The following is a 21952-nucleotide window of genomic DNA, read 5'->3' on the forward strand; positions in this document are numbered from 1 at the left end:
GGCAAGAAAACGGTGCCTTCTCCTTTATTATAGAAAGAAGGCAGAAATGAAGCTGAGCTAAAGCTGGCCTGGAGGGAAACTTCTGGACTCCCCCATTGGAGCCGAACCTCTCCAGGCCTTTGCTGACGTGGAATCAAACCCCACCCTCCCACCTCCGCACTGCTCCTCTAAACAGTGGCCAGCATGGGGAGGAAATCGTGAGGACAGAAGAGTTAGGAGGCCAGAGGTTGTCTCTGAACCAAATGTTGACACCATTTCATTTCCATAGTTACTTTTGGGCGGGGGTAGGGAAGGGGTGGGGGGTGGGAAATGACCAGACTGTTTGGTTGACCCTTCAACTCTGAAATGGTGTTGAAATACTTTCAAAAGGAGTATCAAGATGGCAGTCTTAGGGGGCCAAAGTAACCACAGCAGTAATAATGAAAATAGCATAAATTCCTATCAAAGGGTTTTCAAAGCACTTCGTGTCATGAATTCACTACCTAGGGATTCACTTCATTGTTTTACCTCTGGCTGGATCTTTAAGCATTACCCTCACGCATGTTGGCTTCCTCCAGGTCAGCCTCCTGGACATAACAAAAAGTCTCATTTGGGCAAGTCCACAAATCAAGGCAATAAAACATCAGTGGAACAACCAATTGAATTTATGGTGGGATTTTAAGACAAGTATAAACGAGGTCCCTAGTTCATCACCAGTTCCAAGTTCAGATGGGAAGAAACTAGGACTAAATCATCCAGGAAATATATTTGGAAGAGTTTAGCATGCTCCACAGTGGAAGATTTATAATTCAGTGTGCTGTAAAGGAAGAGAAATAATATTGTGACAGAGCCCAAAGCAAGGGAGGAAATAATAAAATAAATAAAATCTACAGTGTAAACTTGTATTTGAGGCCTTGGATACTCAAGTGAGGAATTAGGAGAGGCAGAGGCAAGCTGATGAAAAAAAATAATATGCTACGTAATCCAAGTTCCCCCAGGACACTTTTCTTTAGAATTCTGAAATGGTGCAAAATTATTTCCATTTACCAATGGTCCGTGCCTGATTGTTCCTGGAGAGCAAAAGAGTAAGACAAAGCAAGAAATTTATCTGAGAGACAGAGAGAGAGAGATACAGACCTGTACAATGAAGCCCCGAGTAGCTCCGCTTTTTGGGGTGATGGCAGAGCACCTCCCGGGTGAGCTAAGGCAGGATGGTGAGAGGGGAGAGGAGAGGAGGCTTGGGGTGGGGGACCCTCAACTTAAGTGCAGTCCTGGGAGGATTTTGACTGGAATTCCAGCTCAGACTGGGACTGAAGGTTGAGCTGGGGACTTAACCTTTCAAGACGCCACTTCCCAACTGCAAAACGAAGAGAAAAGCCACTTTGCAGGCTTTTCTTGACGAGTGAAAAATAGTACACATGGAGCATCGGGCACCTAGGAGGCATTCAAAATCTGGACTGTTATGAGTTACTGGGCTCTGGGTGGTTGGTATGAACCTTGTTTCTTTCCCCACAACCCCTCCTAATCATTCAAACCTGCTCCCATTTTTGCCAAGAGCCTTCACAGACCCTTAGAATGAGAGGGTGAGGTGGTTGAGAGGTAGCACAGATATTCCTACCAAATGAGCAGTCCAATAAAACAGGCCCAGTAGAAGTTGGGGACCATCAAATCTCCCCTCCTCCAGGAAGCCTTCCATGACTCCAAATTCACAGTAACCCCTTCTGCCCACAAGTTCTTGAACTGCCACAAGAAAAATCTGCTGCTTAATTCCGTGCTTTCCTGCCCTAGTGTTTCGTGTGGATGATCTTCCATAAGGGCAAGACCCATGTAGCTTTCTTCTATGATAAGCATATTTAACTGCATATTGGACTCTCTAATAATTGGGGGCCAAGGAAGGACATGGTGATGCGTGATAAGATATAAGGGCTCTACCTACCGTGGAACCTGCTAGAACTCATCACCAGCACTCAAAGTACACATGCTCCCCATATACACACACCTGGCTGGGGAGGAGTCTGAGGGTCCCAAGTGAAGACCTTACAACCTCAGTCCTTACATTATGTATGTTCACTTGAGAGCTAAAATGTTTTCTCCCTCCAACACCATTTCCCATCGGGTTTTTTTTTTTTTTTTTTTTTTTGCTGTGCTGGGTCTTCATTGCTGCACGAGGGCTTCGTTGCCCCGCAGCATGTGGGATCTTAGTTCCCCGACCAGGGATCGAACCCGTGACCCCTGCATTGGAAGGCAGACTCTTAACCACTGGACCACCAGGGAATTCCCCATTTCCCATCTTTGGGGATTTAAATATCCTAAAATCTTTGTCAGGATGATTTTAAAGAAATTTCAACACAGCTGTCTTCAAAGGGAGAAAACCCAGATTGGGGTTAAGTTATTAAGACTAACACCACTGGGTTTTCCAACTGCACACGAGGAATTGTGGTCCAAGTGTCCACGCACATCTTCTTTTCTGCAGCCATCGGAGACATCACTGTTCTTCCCTGAAATCACTGATGTTCTTAAGACACAGATGGTGGCCCTTTCCGGAGACATTGGTCCCTGCGTGTTGGAAACTGTGCTTGTTTTCATTTTGATGCCACCATTTCTCAGGCAGAGGTTTCGGTTGCCCTCCAAAGACTTTAAAGAGAATGTCCTGTCCGGATGCGTAGTGAGGCGTCTAAGAACCTTTCCAGAGCGCTAAGTGGTTCAGGCAGCACCAGATGTGACGGGGCCGGATGGGCATTCTGGGAGGACCATCTGGGAGGGAACCACTTTCTCACTGGGGGGAGGGGGGATTGAGGAGGGGGAAGGGAGGGGAAGAGGAAGGGAGGGGAGAGAGGTGGAGATGGGGAGAGAGGGAGAGAGGTAAAGACGACAGAGGAGGGGTGGAGCCCTGCGTCCTGCAGCCTTGCTAACAGCCCATCTCCCCTGCAGACCCCACGCTGTGGACGCAGGAGCACGTGAGGCAGTGGCTGGAGTGGGCGATAAAGGAGTACGGCTTGATGGAGATCGACACATCTTTCTTCCAGAACATGGACGGCAAGGAACTGTGTAAACTGAACAAGGAGGATATCCTCCGAGCCACCTCCCTCTACAACACGGAAGTGCTATTGTCACACCTCAGCTACCTCAGGGAAAGTAAGTGCCTGGTCCCTTCCCTTTCTGGGCAGCAAAACACCCCCAGAGGCTGCAGCCCAAGTCCCCAGGGCTGGGAGAGAATTCTGCCCAGCCACGCAGGATGAAGACTGGTTCCCACGGAGCCAACCCAGGGAAAGGAGATAGGGTCCCGGGCTGTCGGTTTATGCTGGGCAGATGCTACAGGAGCAGCCCGTCCGGGTGTCAAGTTGCCAAGGTCGCACTGGCTCCCAGAGACCCTGCGAGGGGGCTGACCCAGTCCTGCTGTGACAAGGGAAGAAAAACAAGGAATGGAGAAAAAGTAGGGAGCTGCAGCCCCGTGGGGTCTGCCAGAGGCGAGTCACACTCTTCGCATGAGAACCACTTTCCAGAAACTACTTTGCCCCAAACTATAAATACATGGACACTCTGGCTGGTATTGTCTTGAGCGATGATTTAAAGTTCCTACAGTAAACTCTAGATTTACGTTTTTGAATATTTACACGTTAAGTTCCTCTTATTCTTGGGGTCACTCTGGCACCGCCCTAACCCACCTTTACCCGCTGTTACCTACACACCCTTCCCAACTAAGCAGGAAGTGTAGCAGATGCTACAGGCGGGTTAGGATCTGTTGGAAGCTTTCTCCTGGCCGAGTCAGAAGGCAAAGAGCTTTGGAAAGGGAGAGTTTATGAAAGAAAGAGCACAGTTGCCAAAGGATTTATCCAATATGAGGCTTCTCTATTGCCAAGCCCCATCAATTTGATATGAATTTCATCTGATATGAAACATACACATAGGAACAGAATTTTGATAAACCTGCTAATAACCTCAGCCTTAACCCTTCACCAGAAATACAGGTGGTAGATCGGTGACCCCAAGTACCGAAGGACTGTTCTATGGCCAGAAAAGATGGTCCTAAGATGGGCAAGTTGAAGCTACAGGAAAACAGTTGTGGATTCATTCTACAAGGGGGCTTTCTAACAGTCAGTCCTGCCCAAAGATCCACTGGCAGCCTCAGGGTGTAGTGTTTGCTGTCCGTGGCTGCTGGGAATCTTGCAGGAGTTCAGCTTCGGAAAGAAGGAGGTTGATGATTTTAAAGGCCCTTTAAAGCTGAGATCCTTGGACAGTGCCCACGGGCCGCTTTCCCTGGTCTCCTGGGCTCTGGGTCGGTTAGTTCTTCATCTGTGTTCCGTTGTTCGGTGGGTCTTCAGCTCACCGTTCCTGAAATCTTCTGTCTCCTTCTGCAACAGTGCACTCTGTGGGGTAGGGGCAACACACACTGGGTGTAAAAATGAAAAAATTTGAAAATGCCTTCGGAAGTTTCCACTGGTGCCTCTGGGCTCCCCAGTCACCCCTCCGAGGCGTCTGGTAAGCAGTGGGATTGTGTGGGTGATGCAGTGTGTGTTAACACCAGAGGAATGACCTCATGTCTGAGTCTTGCTGAAACATGAGGTCAGCCCAAGAAATGACAATTTCAAAAACGGGGGCAGTTTTCCACCCAGTTTTTGTGAGCTTTGGAGAATGAGCATTTTCTAACAATCTGTATTTCTTTAAGTGTTTATATAATTTTTTTAGAAAGGATCTTTGCACAGAGTCCCGCAGTAATGCTAGCTGGGCAGGGCAGGAGGTGGAAGTGGGTACACAGAAGCTGGGCATGAGGAGAGACCAGCAAAGCAAAAACGCTGACCGATTCTGCCCTTCTGCCCCTCCTGGTGTCATATGGCGGGAGGTCCGGGAATCGCTTTGCGGGAGAAGAGATGGACAGCAGTGTGGGCAGCGAGCTTGGAGCACTTAAAGGGCCCAGTTACCAGATGCCCTTGTTGAGGGAATGTTCAAGCACGTTCTGACTGATGTGGGGAGAGCCCATTCACGCCGTGTGATCCCAGGCCCTGCTTTCTGGCCGGTCCATAAACAACTAAAGTCCCCACTGGGACTTCCTCTCACAGAAGAACCCAAGCCACAGACCCTGAAGCAAGACCAACCTCTGCTCAGAAGGCCAAGGAATTTAATAAGGTGGTCGTGGGTAACTGTTGAGGAGGCTTTCTATCAGAGGAGAACAGATAAGAAAGAGCAAAGGAATAAGCAGGCTGGGAAGAAGTGGACGCCAGAGGGTTGGGTTTGTGGGTATATGTAGCAGGGCATGAAAAAGGGTGGATTTCTTCTCTTCGTTCTTTCTAAGATTATTTGTAGACATTAAGGAAGATGCCCCCAAAGCAATAATAATATGAAGTTTCCAGAAAGAAGCTTATTAGCGGAGCAAATTTCCAGAGTTGAGTGGAGATGAGCAAAGCACAGATATGATACAATGTTGAGTGAAACAGCAAAATATAATGGGGTCTGCGCAACGATGCAAAACCATGTCTGCCTGCAAAAGCAAAAATTAAAATACTTGTATTAAGGTTCAAAAAAACTTGCCCCAGCATAGCGTTGTACTACTCTAGAGGCCTTTTGAGGAACCTAGACAAAATGATCTGCTATCATGGAAACAATTTTTGATTCATGCCTCTTGTTAATTGGGGTCCACTTTCAGCTGCAGCCTCTGGGACCCCCGGTTGGGGGGGGGCGTCCACTGAGACGCCTGCAGGAGGTCACGTGCGTGGTAGCTGTCTGCTCTCAGGACCGCTGGGAACCCCGCAAGGCCCACCGACTTGCCTTCAAACACTGTATTGTTTTTCCAGACTTACTTCCAGCGGATGTTTTGTGCGGAGGCAGGGAGGCCAGGGCTCTGGGGAGAGGTTGGGGCAGCTGAGTTGAGGCCGGGAGAAGGGTGCTAAGCCTCGTGCAATGTCATCTGTCCTTTCGTGGGGGAGGGGGTGGCGTTCAAACAGTTCCACTTTGGCAAGAGGTGGAAGGAAAAGAGCTGAGCTCCTCAGCACAGAGGGAGGAAGTGCAGTGGGGCTAAGGAGAGTGGATAGGAGAGAACTGGAGCCCTTCTAACTTAGCCCCGGGTCAGAAGACCGCAAGTCAGCTGCACCTCTCCAGAGGCGTCCGAGCTTTCTGGACTTTAGTAGGAAAAAGGACATGGTAGGATTAAGAAGCTCTGACACCAAATTTACACTTTCACCAAAGGTGCTCGAGTATTTATTCGGGTTGTCAGGACAGGAGCTATACTTTCAAATTTTAAAAACCAAACTTCAAATTAAAAATGTATTTTCCAGGGTGGAGAAGAAATAGCAGTGTCCTGAGCCCCCGTCTGGCGTGCTGGGATTTACCTGCCTGGAGGCTCCGGTTCTCCATCCCCTGGCTTTTCAGCTGGCCCAGACCGAGTGGCTGTACCCTATACCACCCCTCTGTAACGTCACCCGCACTTGAAATGGGAGGAGGACAGCGGGGGCCGGGCCTGGGGAGATGCCCACAGTTCTTGGGATCATTCTGGAGTCTCCTGGGGACACCCGGGCTCAGGCTGCGTCTGCCCAGGTGTCATTCACTTTACGGGACAGACAGGATGCCCCCTTGTGGACGCCACGGACAACTAATTATAAATCCCCATTTTAAAGCCAAAGCAAATGAGGCCTGGAGTGCTTCGGAAGTTGGTTCAGACGTGCCCAGCCCCTGGAGACCAGCCTGGTGTCTGAGACCCAGGCCTCCTACGGCCCGGGCTGCAGCTGTGCCCACAGCCTCACGCCCTGAGGGCAGAGGCCAGGCCGAACAGACAGCCCGCTTACCTGGGCCACCCGGTCTTTCCCTCCCCTGCTGTGGAATTAGCCTCACGCCCCTGGGGCTCCCGTGGGGGGGGCCAGGCCGCTTTCCCCACAGCATTTTCTGTTTTCATTTGTACCCAGAGATAAATGCTTTCCGAAAACTTCCCTGTGGCCTCCTGGAATGAGGCCGATTAAGCCAAACCTATCTGCACGCCAACTCTGCCCTTCTCTCTTCCGCGCGGCGCCCCATACTCTGGACCCGACGGGCGGCCCCATCAGTATCTCGCGCAGGCAGAGGCCGTATTTACAGTCTCGGGCTGCGGGAAATGAGATTGGGTGTCACAAGGCAAGATTGGGACAGACCTCAAAGGAAGTGGGAGCTGTCCCCAAACGGCAGTTCAGACCCAGGGCCGCTGGGGGGAGTTTGGGGTTTCTGGGAGCCCAAAAGGTCCTGGGTGGGGCAGCCAGAGGCAGAAAGAAAGAGCCTTTGTTCATTTTACAGAAAGTTGTGTTCGGTGTGTCTGTCTGCCTCTGACCCTTGAAAAATGCTAAGAAAATGCGTTTGGAAACAGTGGCAGCGCTAGAGAAATGAAATATATTGGGTGACAGGGAGACCACAGCAAAGGTATCTATCTTGATTCTCATTTTTAATTTCAACATAATGGAAAACACATTTTGCATTTTGTGGTGTCCCCACCGGCCGCCTCAGATGTTCGGGCAAAGGTGATGGGTCCGGGCAATTAAGCCAGTGAAGTATTATCCCTTCCAGGCCGGGTCTGCCCGGTGAAGGAGAACAAAAAGCCAGATTTCCCGGGACTCAGTCGTCAGCCAGGCCTGTTGTTCAGAACACAGAGCCTCCTTCCTCCTCCCTGCCCACCTGCACCCTCCAGCCAGAGCCATTGATGGCAGCGCAGAAAAAAGGAAGCCCGGCTTCAAGAGTCTGGCAGTGGGGCTGGCGAGGTCTCTGCAAGGCGGGAGACAAAGGCTTTGGCACTCAGACGGCTGTTGTCTCATCTGCAGGTGCCTCAGAGGAAGACCAGGTCCGCTCGTGGGAATGTGGAGCTGGAGAAAGCCCGATTGCTGGGGGCTCCACCCACACCTGCAAGCTTCACTCTGTTCATTTCCATCCTCTTTCAGATCCCAAATACTGTACCAGTGACGAATGGACGCGACAATGGGAAATTATTTTGTCCTTGTGCTTTCACATTGGGGAGCCTATTCCGTTCTCAGCAGCAGCTGCTCCGTGCTTTTTGGGGCCCCAAATACATAGATACACATAGAAGCCCTCATGCGTACGTAAATACATAAACAGATAAGTCAACAAACGTTTTAATTAAAGTATCACATAGAGAGAAGTGCAAAAATCATACATGCACAAGTCAAGGAATTATCACGAAGTGAATCCACTCACTCATATGAGTCCCTCCAGTCCAAGGGGGAGACTAGAAGCCCCCGTGTGCCCCCCTCCATCATCCCCTCTTCCTCCCCAAAGGCAGCCACTGTCTTGATTCCAATACCGTAGGTGAGTGTTGTCTGTTTCTTCGATTTAGCCTGGAGGCCGCAGGGTCTGCTGGGCTGAGAGCAGATTTTGTAGATAGACCAGAATGGGCATCCTGCCTCCTGGGCTTTCTGGCTGTGTGATCCTGGGCAAATTACTTGACTTCTCTGAATGTTGATTTCGTCATCTGTGTGAGAATTAAGTGAGAGAATAGACAGAAAGCATCCGGCGCACGACGACAAGCATCCCAAGAGTGCTGGCTTCCCTCCTAGCGTCACAGCCTGTCTCCTCTGACAAGGTGGTGTTCGCCCCACGCAGAAAGTGCCTCAGAGAAGGAGAGAGAGATATCCAAAGCCACAGAGTGAGAGGCCCGGCTCCAGGGAGGACCTTCTTGCATCTGAACAAAGTCCTTTAAGGAAAGAGTGTGCCTTGCCACTCTCTGTAGCCTGAGGAACTGGTTAAGTAAAAAATGGGAGGAGAGAAGGGAAAGTTGGTCCCTTGGGAAGGAGGTCAGACACCCCAAATCAGCCCCTCCACGGGGAAGGCAGCCTCTCCTTCTAGGAGTGAAACTTGAACCAAGAACAGTCTTCAGGGCAAAATCCTTCTCCTAGGTTACCATGAAATATGTATTTCATGCAAGCTTTGCAGAGGTCAAACGACCCTTCCTCTTGGCTTTCTGGGAGTTTCCTCTGGAATTCACGTGTGCCCAAGGAAGAACTTTCACCGAGGGGGAAATTTAATAAGTGCGGTTTATCTAAGCTTCGTGCTCTCAGCTACATCTGCACTAATGACTCAGGCAGTTCGGTCCTCCGAGACCATCATTTTTCTTTATTTGCTCCAGCCGTGAGGTTTCCGCCTGAGGCCGAGAATGTCAGGGACGGAGAGGCAGACATTCTTGGTCTTACTCCAGAGACTGTTTTCTCTTCCCTTGGAACGCTTGTTTCCATTTCTTAACCTCCTTCCAGTCATGGAGGATTATTTCTTATTGCAGCAGAACCCATTCATAACTGTAATTCCAGAGAACAAGGCAAATGCCCAGCAAGCTCTTTTATAAAGAGTTTATTGTGTGTCATCGTGGTGTCTGTGGGAGAAAAGATATAAAAATAGTCGTGATAATACCTAGTGTGTATTGAATATTCATTCTGAGCCAAGGTCTGTTCCGAGCAGTTGTGTGTATTATTTTATTGACTCCTCATAAGAACTTTATCGGGTAGGTGTTATTATTAGCCTGTAGGAGGACCCTATGGCTTAGAGAGATTGGGTAAATTGATGGAGGTCACCAAGCTAGTAAGTGGTAAGAAGCAGGTCTAATTCTGAACTCTCATGTGCATAAAAATTTATATTAAACGAAGTGCAAAAAATCTCTTTGTCCTTGATATTTTTGAGAATGGAAGAACCAAACGCATCTGGTTCTCGGCTATTCCAGGCGCGTGACTGCCTCCTTTCTAAAGGTGTCTCCACACAGCCACGCTTTGGCATAGAGCTCTCTCAGTACCATCACCACCCCTCTGCTTTTTTTTGTCTGGAACTGTTGCAGAGCTGAAAGGAATAGTTGCTCAAGCCCAAAGTCAGAGGTTCTAGGCAGTTGGATGACTCTTCCAAAACTCTCTCTTCGTCGTCTGGCCCGGAAGGGTGCACGGCTTCTCCGAGGCACACACACAACCAAACGCCCACAGCTGGGTGAGACAGCTGCTCCACTCCCGTGTCCCTTCCGGGACTTGAGACTAAAAATAGGAGTGTCTGACAGCCCATTCCCTGTTCCAAGCCCTGGCACCCGAGTCCGTCCGCTCGGTCCCAGGGAGCAGGCAAAGGATGGTTTAGAAAGATTTTTTAGCTTCCAACACCCATGTCAAGCTTGTAAAAGCAGATCCCAGCCCTCTTGATCGCACTTCAGAGTTTCCACGGGAGAGCCTCAAGGAGGATGACAAAAATGCCTACGTTTTACAAAATAAAGCTCTTGGATTTGCTGGAAACAAAGGCACAAGTCTAGTTGTAGGAAAGAAGGGAGAATTTTTTTACATGCAACAACAATTAAAAAAGAAAGAAAAAACCTAGAAAATGCCCAGACTAAATCTACTAGAAAATGCCCAGACTAGAACTACTTTTAGTACTTGCTAAAAGTAGTTCTGCATGAGCATTGAATTCTGAAAGATTGTATATCAGCACCCTGTGATGACAGAAGATTCAGTGGCTTATGCCTCACGTTGAGTTGTATTCTCTTAGCTATGCGTAAAGGGAGACAAAAGTTACTCTGGGGAGCACTGCCAGCCCCACCCCTTTCCCAGCTCCTAGCACCCCCTTCACCAAGCATGAGGCTCCAAGCACCTTGCCCACCTGTAAACCCAAAGGACATCACAGTGGGAAGAAAGTGGCCGGGCTTCTCCTCCAGGGCGTGGCAATACAAGCTGCAGTCCAATCTGGCCAGCGCTGGCCCGTGGACAAGACAAAACAAAAACAAAGAGGAATGTGCAACAGAGGCCATATTCAGCCCGCGGAGACTAAAATAATTACTATCTGGTCTGTATAAAAAGTTTGCCACCCCCTCTTGTAGTTCAAGGTGAAGAAATCAAGAGCCAGACACGTAAAGTCCCTCATTCACGGTCACACGGGAAGTCGGTCGAAGGACCAGGACGTGGTTCCCAGCCCTGTGTTCCTGCTGTGACAGTGTGGACCCCAAGAACTCTAGAACCTTAAACGTGGTTGCTGGGAGGGCTTGTGTGTGTCCCACCCACGAGCATTCTGTCCTACCTTCCTCGGACCCTAACTCCAGGAAGCTGTTACGGTCCTGCGTGATTGGCCCCCCAAATGGGTGACATTAACTGTTTCTTTCTCTCAAGGAGTCAGTCATCTGTCCTTCCATCCTTCTCCCTGTCTCCTGCCCTCCCCACTCACTTCTCATCCCATCTCCTAGTCTTGATCTCGGAAGAGTGTCTTGGTTATAACCTGATGCTTTTGCTTCGCCTTTCAGGTTCACTGTTGGCCTATAACACAACCTCCCACACGGACCCGTCCTCACGACTGAATGTCAAAGAAGGTAAGTCTGTTCTCCCACATGTAGAATTGTCCTCATTTCCAGCCGGGCACAGTCCACGATGGTAAGACTGCGGTGGGGGAACCTCAGGTGTGTGTCCCAACTCTCTTGTCCACTCAGCTTTTCTAGAAGCCTAAGCTGATCCCCCTTACGCTGCTCGTTGCAAAAACATGACAAGGTTGTGAAATATCTTGTGATAATTCCATAAAGATGCGACTTGAGGTTGTTACTCCATGAACGAAAGCGTGTTGCTCTTGGAAGGAAACAGATGCTGCTCACTTTCAAAGCCAAAAGGCGGGGGCTTTCTTTGTCGAAGGAAATGAAATGAAGATTTCAAGGATTCTTGCAATGTCATATTTTCAGGGGGGTGTTGGTAAGAAATTTAAGCGATACCAATTCATTTTTAAAGTGGTGATTTGGAGATTTGGTCTAGTTGCTTTGCTTTGGTTGAAAGAGAAAGAAAATGGTCTCAGCAAATGGTTTTCGCCAGTGAGGGTTTTAGCAAACATTACAATACATTTCTCAGCATCTTTATTCATGAAACAACGTTGTGGAGATTTCCTGCTCCAGACACTGTTAGATTCCAGGCATTTAAACAAGTGAATAATTCATGGTACCTGGTGTAAGGGAGAAAAAATGTGAGTGAAAAAATTCTGCCTGAGGCAGAAGAAAAATTCCATGGAGGAGGGGCATTTTGAGTGGGGCCTTGAAGGATGAGTAGGAGTATGAAGGGCACTCTCTTCCTTGGCTCTCTCTCCTTCAGTCCTTTTTCTTTAAGGCACACCTGCTGCATAGAATGAATGAAGGCAGAAGTTTCCAGTATTGGTTGCATGGAGTTAGCACAGCATAATATTTCAGAGAAACATAAAGCTCTTCTAAGGGAAGAATCTTAGAGACATTTGGTTCAAAACTGTCTTGGGTTATGGAGGAAACAGAGACCCAGTGAGCCTGGGTGTCTTGACCAAGTTCACACCTTCGATCACATTAGACTTCCTGTTTCCTGTTAACAATTTATAATCAGATGACGACCAGACAAGTCTGTGGAGGAAAAATTCAACATAATGAATATGTTTGTAAACTTTCCTGGTTTTCTGTGACTTTCTTCACCTCCTACCCCACCCTGGGCCTGTCCCTGCTACTGTTTTCTTTCGAAGTCAGAGTTATTGGCTTTTGCCATAAAAAATCTGAAGTCATAGTGACTCATCATACAGTCCAAGCCACATTTTATTAGGTGACCCATTTACCATCATGTTGCAAACGTCCATAAGAGACAAAATGTATTACAGTGTCAAACATATTAGATTGAGGTCGGAGCACCTCTGGTTTACTTTGGGGAAATCACGTCATGCCCTGAACCTCAGTTTCCTGTCAAATAAAAGGGCCAAACTAAACCAGTAAGAGTCACCCCCGACTGTCGAGCTCTTGGCTGCTGCAGGTGAGGGTCTGCTTTCGTCCAGGGCCCCTCTGCTCTGATCTGGTTCACTTACTGAACTTCGTTTCATCTGCAGATAGGGATCCATGTCTTGGAAGGAAGGAGGGAGAGAAGGAAGAAGGAAAGGAAAGAAGGGAGGAAGGCAGGCAGGAGATCCCTGAAAGCTCCTCCAGTTCTGCAGGCTGAGACCTGCTGACACCACCAGGATTAACCAGGGAGACTCTGGGGGGGGCAGAGCCAATGAGAGAATATCTGATATTGGACTTAAAATACAGATTTTCGTTAAGAAGCAAGTTTGTCTGGGTTGAACTGCGCTGGTAAACGATTCATTACTCCTCCAGGGGTCCTAGCTTTCAGCCTCTCCTCTACCTGCACTGCTGTTCCTTCCCTCGGTCCTTTTGTGCGTTTGTAATGCCACGCTGGGCTCTTTGGGGCTTTTGCAGGAGCTGCCTCTCTTCTGAAATGAATGAACTGCAGTATCCAGGCAAGTGCGTGCTGCAAGGCCCTCAGTCAGGTGGGGCCGGGCATTTATCTCCCAGCATCAGCCCTGGCCTCCAGAAACAGTTACGTCTGCGCTTTGCAGGTGCAGCTTTTGTCCCCAGTAAAGCTTTCCACTTGAGCTGTCTTGCTGCTCTGTCGCCTTCCCCCTCCTGAGGTGGTCTGAATCTGTCTAAACGGCCCATCATCCACAAAACAAAGTACATTAGCAAGACAAAGCTAGCCACGCTCCTCTCTCCCTGCTTTTCATCCTCCTCCCCACCTCTCTCTTCTGCTTTTCTCTAATAGCTATCTTGGGTCCTTAAAATATTAAATGGAAAAATAAAGAGAAGACGTCATGCAACCTTAGCTCCGTCTTGTTTGAATAAGGCACACACACAACCCCAAACAAACCCAGAGTCCAACAAGAGGACCAGAGCTCTGTGTGTGTGTGTGTGTGTGTATGTGTGTGTGTGTGTGTGTGTGTGCGCATAAGTGTACGTGTTTACTTCACAAAGGACAGGTGCTGGCATCAAGCACAAAAGAAAGAAGTTGAAGAGGTAAATGCTTCTATGAATGCTTCTTCAATGTGCTTATCAAATGAGTATGTCTTTTTACTTTAAAATGGCATAATCATCCTTCCAGCTTGTCGCTTGAAAACAATTGCACTCTCTGAGGGTTATTGGTGCCCAAGAAGTAAGGCTAGATTTAAAAAATTAATTTGTAGCAGTTTTTAAGCTTTTTCTAAAATTAAATATTCATGGTCACAGGTTGGACCCAGCTAGAACAATTATGCTCTCTCTACCTGATACCAAGGCTAATGCACTTAAGAAAATAAATTAGAGTGGAAGCAACTGCTACCCATTTTCAATGCAGCCACCACTGTCATATGTATACTATTCTGCAATGCCTCAGACACTTTCACGTGCTTTGCCTCTGCTTTTACACCCGGCAACATCCCCGAGAGGTAGATTGAATTAGCCCCATTTTTCAGACAGAGCAAGTGAGGTTCAGGACTATTAAATGGCTCCCTGAAGGGCACACAGCTTTTCAACAACAGAACAAGGATTCAAACCCAGGGTGTAGGATTCAAAATCCCTTACTTCAGATAGTCTCCCTGACAAACACAGCCTTTCTCTTCTAGCTGGCTTTTCATGAAAGCAATACCTTGCCTAAATGTCGTGTGGGCAGAGATGTGAATTTTTTCCATTATTTTTCTCTGTCCCTGCAGTTTTTCTACTATCATCTCCATCCACATCCCTGCATTATCCTCTCTTCCCAAAGATGAATTCATACGTAATCCCTGCTTGGCACTACCCTCTATTCCTAACCTCACAGAGAATGAGCTGGAGAGCTTTTTAAAATTACTGATGCCCTAGGACAAATATTGTATGACTCCACTCATAGGAGGGTCCGTAAGTGGGCAGATTCATAGAGACCAGAAAAGTAGAATGATGGTTGCCAGGGGCTGGAAGGAGGGAGGAATGGGGAGTTATTGTTTAATGGGCCCAGCGTTTCAGTTTGGAAAGATGAAAGAGTTCTGATGGCGATGGTTGTCCAACGTGAATTACTTAATGCCACTGAAATGTACACTGGAAGATGGTCAAAATGGTAAATTCTATGTGATGTATGTTTTACCACAATAAAAACTGCAAAAGCACATGAAAAGATCTCAACATCGCTAATTACTAGAGAAATGCAAATCAAAACTACAATGAGGTATCACCTCACAGCAGTCTGAGTGGCCATCATCAAAAAGCCTACAAATCATAAATGCTGGAGAGGGTGTGGAGAAAAGGGAACCCTCCTATACGGTTGGTGGGAATGCAAATTGATGCAGCCACTATGGAAAACAGGGTGGAGATTCCTTAAAAAACTAAAAATAGAGTTACCATATGATCCAGCAATCCACTCCCCGGCATATATCCAGTAAAGACAAAAACGCTAATTTGAAAAGATACATGCACCCCAATGTTCACTAGCTATAGTAGCCAAGACAGGGAAGCACCCCAAGGGTCCATCAACAGGTGAATGGATGAAGAAGATGTGGTGCATACATACAATGGAATATTACTCAGCCATAAAAAAGAATGAAATAATGTCATTTGCAGCAACATGGATGGACCTAGAGATTATCAAGCTAAGTGAGGTAAATCAGTCAAAGAAAGACAAATATTATATGATACCACTTATATGTAGAATCTAAAAAATAATACAAATGAATCTATTTACAAAACAGAAACAGATTCAGACATAGAAAACAAACTTATGGTGACCAAAGGGGAAAGGGATGGGGGAAGGGATAAATTAGGAGTATGGGATTAACAGATACACACCACTATGTATAAAATAGCAACAAGGATTTACTGTATAATACAGGGAAATATATATATCTCTCTGAAAAAAATACAACAAAAGTAAAAATAAAAAATGTTTTAAAATACTGATGCCCAGGTCCCAAACACAACCAACTGATTCAGAATCTCTAGGAGTGACAGCTGGGCATTGGGAACTTTTTCAAGCTCTCCCCGTTACTCTTAAACGTGCAGCCAAGATTGAGCAGTGCTGTGCTACAACGGCACACAGGAACCAGAAAGAGGAAAGGGAGACCCATCTCAGGGCCACCCAGGTTTTCTTGGAGACACACTGGGCGGTTGATCTTGATCTTTCCTGGCCCCAAATTGACCTAGAAAAGGAAGAGCAGGACCTCATGTTATACTAATGGAAGAGCAGGTTGAACTGACCACTGGATTATTCGTTCTTTTTCATCCTTGTCTTTGATGAGGTTATAATTTTTATTGATACTGATTCTGACAGCTTTACATGAGTCCATCACTTCAGCTCTCAGAAATCCCATTCTTATATGTTCTCATCGTGTGTATCTAAATAGTAAGTGGGATTGGTGTCGGTTACCTGATCTTATCCGGAGAGCACTGGGGTTCTAGGAGTTAAATGGCCATTCCAAGTATTGGCTTGGCCAAAAAGTTCGTTCGGCTAATGAATACCTTGTTCGATAAAGTTCTTGGTGAAAATGAAAGATGTGTCTTATTTTTACTTAAAACTGAACAAACTTTTTGGCCAGCCCAATACGTAGCAGTCCCGGGGCCAGGACTGAGGATTCTCTAGACCTCGAGCTCCGACCTCCACGCCCAGGGACGAGTGGGTCCGCCCGGGACGCAGGTCAGAGCTCCACCGTGTTTCCGGGCGGCCTTGCCCTGGGCTCCCCCCCCGCCGGGCACATCCCCTGGACGGGCGGCAGCGCTCTGCTTCAGAGCTGCTTTGCACCCTAAACCCTCATTTCCTTAGCTCCTCGTGCTGGATCTGTTTAAATACCTCTGACTCTCCAAAAGTCAGAGGATACTGAGCTCCTTGTTTATTAACTCCTGGAACTCATAAACCGGCCCGTGCAGGCTGAGGCTCTAGCCTCCCCCCCCTCAACTGGAAGCCTTTCAGGACCCGCTGTGAAATGCAGACCGCTCCTCCACGCAGGCCGCCGGCGGCCGGGGGTGCAGCCCTGGCCTGCAGTCACCTGGGCTAATGGATAAAAAGTCTGTCTTCTTGCACGCTAAGTGTGGGAGAGAGGGGGAGAAACCACCTTTCCATGTCCTTCCGAGTGAAATGCCTAACCGGTACTGAAGATTATGCTAATGAGAGCCCTGCTTCTCTCAAGGAGATTTCCAGATGGCGGGGCCTGTGCACATAGCCAGGACCACGGTTCTGCAGCCCCTCACTGTCTGCCAAGCATGTGCACATCTATTACGTCGTTTGCGCCCCTCACCATCCCTGTGAGCTGGCAGGGCTGGTATTATTATTATCCCCATTCTGTAGATAATGGAAACAAGGCACAGGGATTACAGGGTTCATTTGAAGTCACCCAGGTCTTAGGACAGAGCAGGACTCCAACGTAGGTCTCTGCTGTTCACTCCTCCCTCCAGGCTGCTTCTCACCTCATCATCTCCACGTATTTCATTCAAGCATCTGACATCTTTTTTTAAAATTTATCTTATTGAAGTATAATTGATTTACAATGTTGTGTTCATTTCTGCTGCACAGCAAAGTGACTCAGTTATACATGTATATGCAATCTTTTTCATCTTCTCTTCCATTATGGTTCATCACAGGATATTGAATATAGTTCCCTGGGCTATACAGTAGGACCTTGTGGTTTATCCATTCTCTATATAATAGTTTGCATCAAGCATCTAACAAACATCTTAAACCTTCTTTAATTAATGCTCTCCATTTCCCCAAGGCAGGTATTTACCTCATATCTCAGCCTTAGAGCATATTGGTTCAAAACCCAGGCTCTGGACTCAAGCAGGCTGTGTGACTTTGGTCAAGTCACTTACTTTTTTCTGCCTCAGTTTCCTCATGTATAGAATGAGGACAATCTTAGTGCCCCTTCAGGAGTGATATTATACTTATAAATCACTTACCAGGGTATCTGATGCACCGGTAAGTACACAATATGTTTGCTCCATGGATTACAGTAGGAATTAGGATTTTATCACAAAATCACTAGAATGTTCTTGAGGGTTTACCACATGCTGACACTACGCCCAGGGTTATGAAAGACACCATATCAGATGGCGTGGTAACACCGTAGATGAGATGGCCAAGTTGTTTAAAATCTTATTCGGGAGATTCACATATGGAACGATTAAGGAATAATATGAAACTGCATATAATCAAATAGAAAAATGCATGTGACCTACAAGAAGTTCCCTAAGAGAAATGAAGAGATGAAAAATCATTAAATGTTAAAGTGGACCATCCACTCCGAATCTTTCATGGAACAGAGGCGATAGGAGGCCAGGGAAGGCGTGGGTCCCCCCAGGACCACACAGGAAGGGAAGAGCTTCTCTCAGGACCTTAGTCAGGACTCGTGCCCTCCTCCTGCCCGTTCACGCATCTCTTCATTTATTAAGAACCTACCATGTATGGGACGCTAGGCTGAGCCTCGGAAACGTGGTACCCAGTGCGCTACCCTCAAGAGGATGTAGTCAGAGATACAGGTGGGCCTGTGAGTCAGTGCTGTGTATTGGCTATGGCTGCTACAGCACCACCTCTCGCCACTTTCCCCTGCATTTTCATCACCTATTGGGTGTCCTTGACGATTTAATGATAGAGGTCGTAGTGAAAGATGGGAGGCCTCTGGAAGGACCCAGCACAGTGGTGCTGGAAATGGGTATCGAATGAAGGGAAGGTGGGCATCAAAGACCCAGCATGTCTGGGTCTATCCTGTGCGGGGGCTGCGTGTGCTCGGGCTGGGTTTGGGGGACGGGACCAGGTGGGCTCCCGTGGGTATACCTGAGTGTGCCCCTGGGAGGACCGGGGCCCGGGTGTGTGACACGAGCGTGATGGGGGAGCCTTGGGCGGGACTCTTAGTGGTTTACACAAAACCGAAAGACGGGTATAGTGTCGCGGTGTGACAGGAAGCTCAGCAAAGGAGCCAGGGATTTGCTTCAAGATAGTCAGGGCAGGGAGGGGGCATGGGTGGGGGGACAGCTGAAGTCATGTTGACCATGAGTTCATGCTTGTTAAAGCCGAAGGGCCCTTCGGGGTGCAGTAGACTTTTCTCTCTGCTTTCCTACACCTTCAAAATTTTCCATGATTGAAAAGATGCCCCGAGAAGTTTTGCTTTGATGGAGAAAATGTAGATGCGTGCAGAATATGGATTCCTGTGCCCTGTGCGTGTGGCAGTGAACGAGGGTGGCAGGCTGGGGGCCCAGCACGAGGGGTGGGCTCGAGGCAGCAGCCTGAGTCAGAGTCTCAGGGGGTGATCGTGTGTTTGGCAGGGCCTCGGGCCGTGTGCGTATTGCCCTGTGCGGGATGGCCAGTGCGGGTTGGTCTGGAACACGTGTGCCTGAGGAAAAGGCCTGTAATGCTGTGAGGTAATCGCCTGTTATTTTTAGGGAGTAAATAACATCTCTCATGGAGCAGGTTCTGTCTGTGTCCGCTAATGTGCACTTAAAATTTGAGGGTATTCAGGCCTCCCAGGAGGGCCTGTTAAGAACTTTGTCATTATATGTTTTTCCTTTATGATGAACTACCCCTAATCCATTTTTAGCAAAAGCAGGGATGATTGCTGTGTGTGTGTGTGTGTGTGTGTGTGTGTGAGTGTGCTGTTTCTGTGTCCAAAGGCAAGATTTATGGTTATAGAACAGACAGTAGCTTGCTCTCTCCGTTTTATTATTTTTTTAATTGTTTTCCTTTGAAATTCCAGACTTAATGTTTTGTCTGCTTTCAATCTGACCCTCTTTGGAGAGCTACATGTTGTGTGTGTGTGTGTGTGTGTGTGTGTGTGTGTGTGTGTGTGTGTGTGTTTTCACCAGAGAGAGATTGAGAGAGCGAGAAAGAGAGAGAGAAAGAGAGAGAGAGGGCTGGAAACAAAGAATCTTTGTCTGTAAGCTGTAGCAGGCAGGAAACCCCAATCCCGAGGGAGCAGAGCCAGCCAGCCCTGTCCTGGAGTCAGACTCCAGCTCTCTGAATTCAATTTGACAGCTTGTCTGGGACACTTTCTAAGTAACCATTATCCTTCCTTTCTCTGAGTAAAAGAACTGTTATTTTGTTCCGCGGGTGTGCTGTGTGCGCTGTTACCGCACGTGTGGGTTCCACAGCGACTAGGACACACTCTCTCTAAATTATTGGAAACACTTAGCCTGTTTCCTAAGACAAGTGTAAATTTGTTCCAGGATGATGATGCGAACGGCTTTCCATGTTGCACGTTAGAGGCAGGTAGAGGGATTTCGCTGGGGCATTTTGTTTAGTCCCAGTTACGGCACGAATCCCCTTATTTGGAGGAGCTCTTCCATCTCAGGAATAATTCAAATTGTGTACATTTTATTCCTTCGAAGATTTTTTTTTTGAAATATGTATAAAGATATCTTCCGATGATCGTTCCCTTCAGTTTCCGTGTTTGATTGATTAATTGATAATTTTTAAAGAAATCTACCACCATAGGTCTCTCTCATCTCGGGGAGGGAATTCCAAGGTAGGTGGGTGTCAGCCGTGAGCCCCCAGGGTTAGGGACAGGCAGGCACAACTGGGTGACCCCCTGGAGTAAAGCAGGCACTGCTCTCCTGTCTCCAGCCACTCACATCAGTTGACTGCCGCAACCTCGTGAGGGATTGTGAGGCAAAACCCGCCCTTTCCGGAGTGTGCATATTTGCAGGCCGTCCAGGTCCCGCCAAGCAGGATGGACAGAGACACCATCCAGTGCGGCCTGGGTCACTTCGGGGTCTGGGCGGGGTGACAGCTTGGCCAGCAGCACAGTTTTTACCCATTTAGGTTCCGACCAAAAAAATGTGTCCTTCAAATGTGAGTGGATTCCTGTCTAGACCATTTCAAACAGAACTTTGAATGTTTCCCGTTCTCCCATTGCCTGACATACCTTCCTCGGCTGTCTCACTCCCACCCCAATCCACACCCTATGAGCCACACTCGCTCTTGGTGGCCCAGGTCAGACGATGTCTCCTCAACCACCCCTGCCCCACGGCGCTTTGCTTGTACCCACTGTCTTCCCAGTGAAGCATCCGACAGAGTCTATCCAACAGCCTTTGGTCTTGCAAGACTTGATGCATCTTGGAGGCAGGGACAGTGCCTTAGAAAAGGCCATGGATGGATGGATGGATGGATGGATGGATGGATGGATGATGGATGGATGGAAATTATAGACAAATTGCCTTAAACTACTCCCCAAGGACTTACTGTAAAACTCACCCTTCATGATGTTTCTAAATCCAAGAGTGATGTTTTGGCCTTGTCCACTGCAAAGATGGGCTCAGGACTTGCCTTTCCCTTTCTGCCACAATTTCCCCTTCATTTGACCCCATCGTGATTCCTCCCAGGCTGTGATTGGTCCCACCCAGAAGTAGAGGGAAGAGCTTGCCGAGAGCAGATTTCAGTAACAAGGTGATGGTTCCACATCACCCCCTTTTGCCCCATTTTTTATCAGCTTAGGCTCCCCTTGGAGGCCCTTCAGATTTGAGTCCTCTTGCTACCGGTGCCACTGAGAAAGAGGCCAAGGACAGGACCAAGACAAGGGAAAGTCATATTGCAGGAAAGGTTAACTCCTGCTCATTCAACCCTCCTTTCCTTACCTTTCTTATCAACGCCCCCCCCATAACGATAACAACTGCCATTGATTGAGGGCTTATTCTGTGCCAAAAACTTTTCTATTCACTTCACTGTCACGCTTCATAACCACCTTATGTAGTTGGTATGATTATTATTCCCATCTTGCATATAAGAAAACTGGGGCACAGATACGTTAAGCTCAAATGGCAAAGCTAATAGGAATCAGAAAGAGCACAGAGCCTGTTACTGCAGCCCACTCCCCACCAGGCAGTGCCAGGCCCACAACTGCATCTCCCTCTTCCATCCAGCACACCATGGAATGGCCCATTTCTTCCAGGAAGCTGATGTCATCTAGTTGTTAAGATGATACGGTGAGATTCACTGATTTCTTCTATGGTCGTCAAATCAGGAGCCTCACTCAGGGTACTCAGTTCTTGCATTTCAAGAAGTATATTAGGTGGCTTCACGGATGTCCTTTTCATTATTGTGCTTTATAATTTACACAACATTATACATTTTGTGTGTTTAATATTACATTTTTAAAAATCAAAGAAAAAAAGAAGAGATTTAGAAAAGGAAATGCTATCCTAAGTAACACTCTGTTGATCAATAAGGATTGCAGTAAACTTAAAAAAACAAAGACAGTGGATATTAGCTCGATAAATCTAGTTGTGAAATTTCCTCAAATTACAAGAGGTGAGCAA

At 47.7% G+C, this 21952-nt stretch overlaps 1 protein-coding gene across 6 annotated transcripts in view; it reads left to right on the forward strand.

The window, feature by feature from the left end:
• The window catches only part of FLI1 (Fli-1 proto-oncogene, ETS transcription factor), a 121342-nt gene that overhangs the window by 80965 nt on the left and 18425 nt on the right, over window positions 1-21952 (forward strand). For all 6 annotated transcript variants that reach the window (XM_057553504.1, XM_057553508.1, XM_057553506.1 and 3 more), the window contains 2 exons: window positions 2911-3114; window positions 11198-11263. In XM_057553504.1, coding sequence (XP_057409487.1) covers window positions 2911-3114; window positions 11198-11263 — 270 coding nt within the window. The remainder of the gene's footprint in view (window positions 1-2910; window positions 3115-11197; window positions 11264-21952) is intronic.

Source organism: Balaenoptera acutorostrata, chromosome 9, assembly GCF_949987535.1.
Source record: "Balaenoptera acutorostrata chromosome 9, mBalAcu1.1, whole genome shotgun sequence".
Classification (NCBI taxonomy): domain Eukaryota; kingdom Metazoa; phylum Chordata; class Mammalia; order Artiodactyla; family Balaenopteridae; genus Balaenoptera; species Balaenoptera acutorostrata.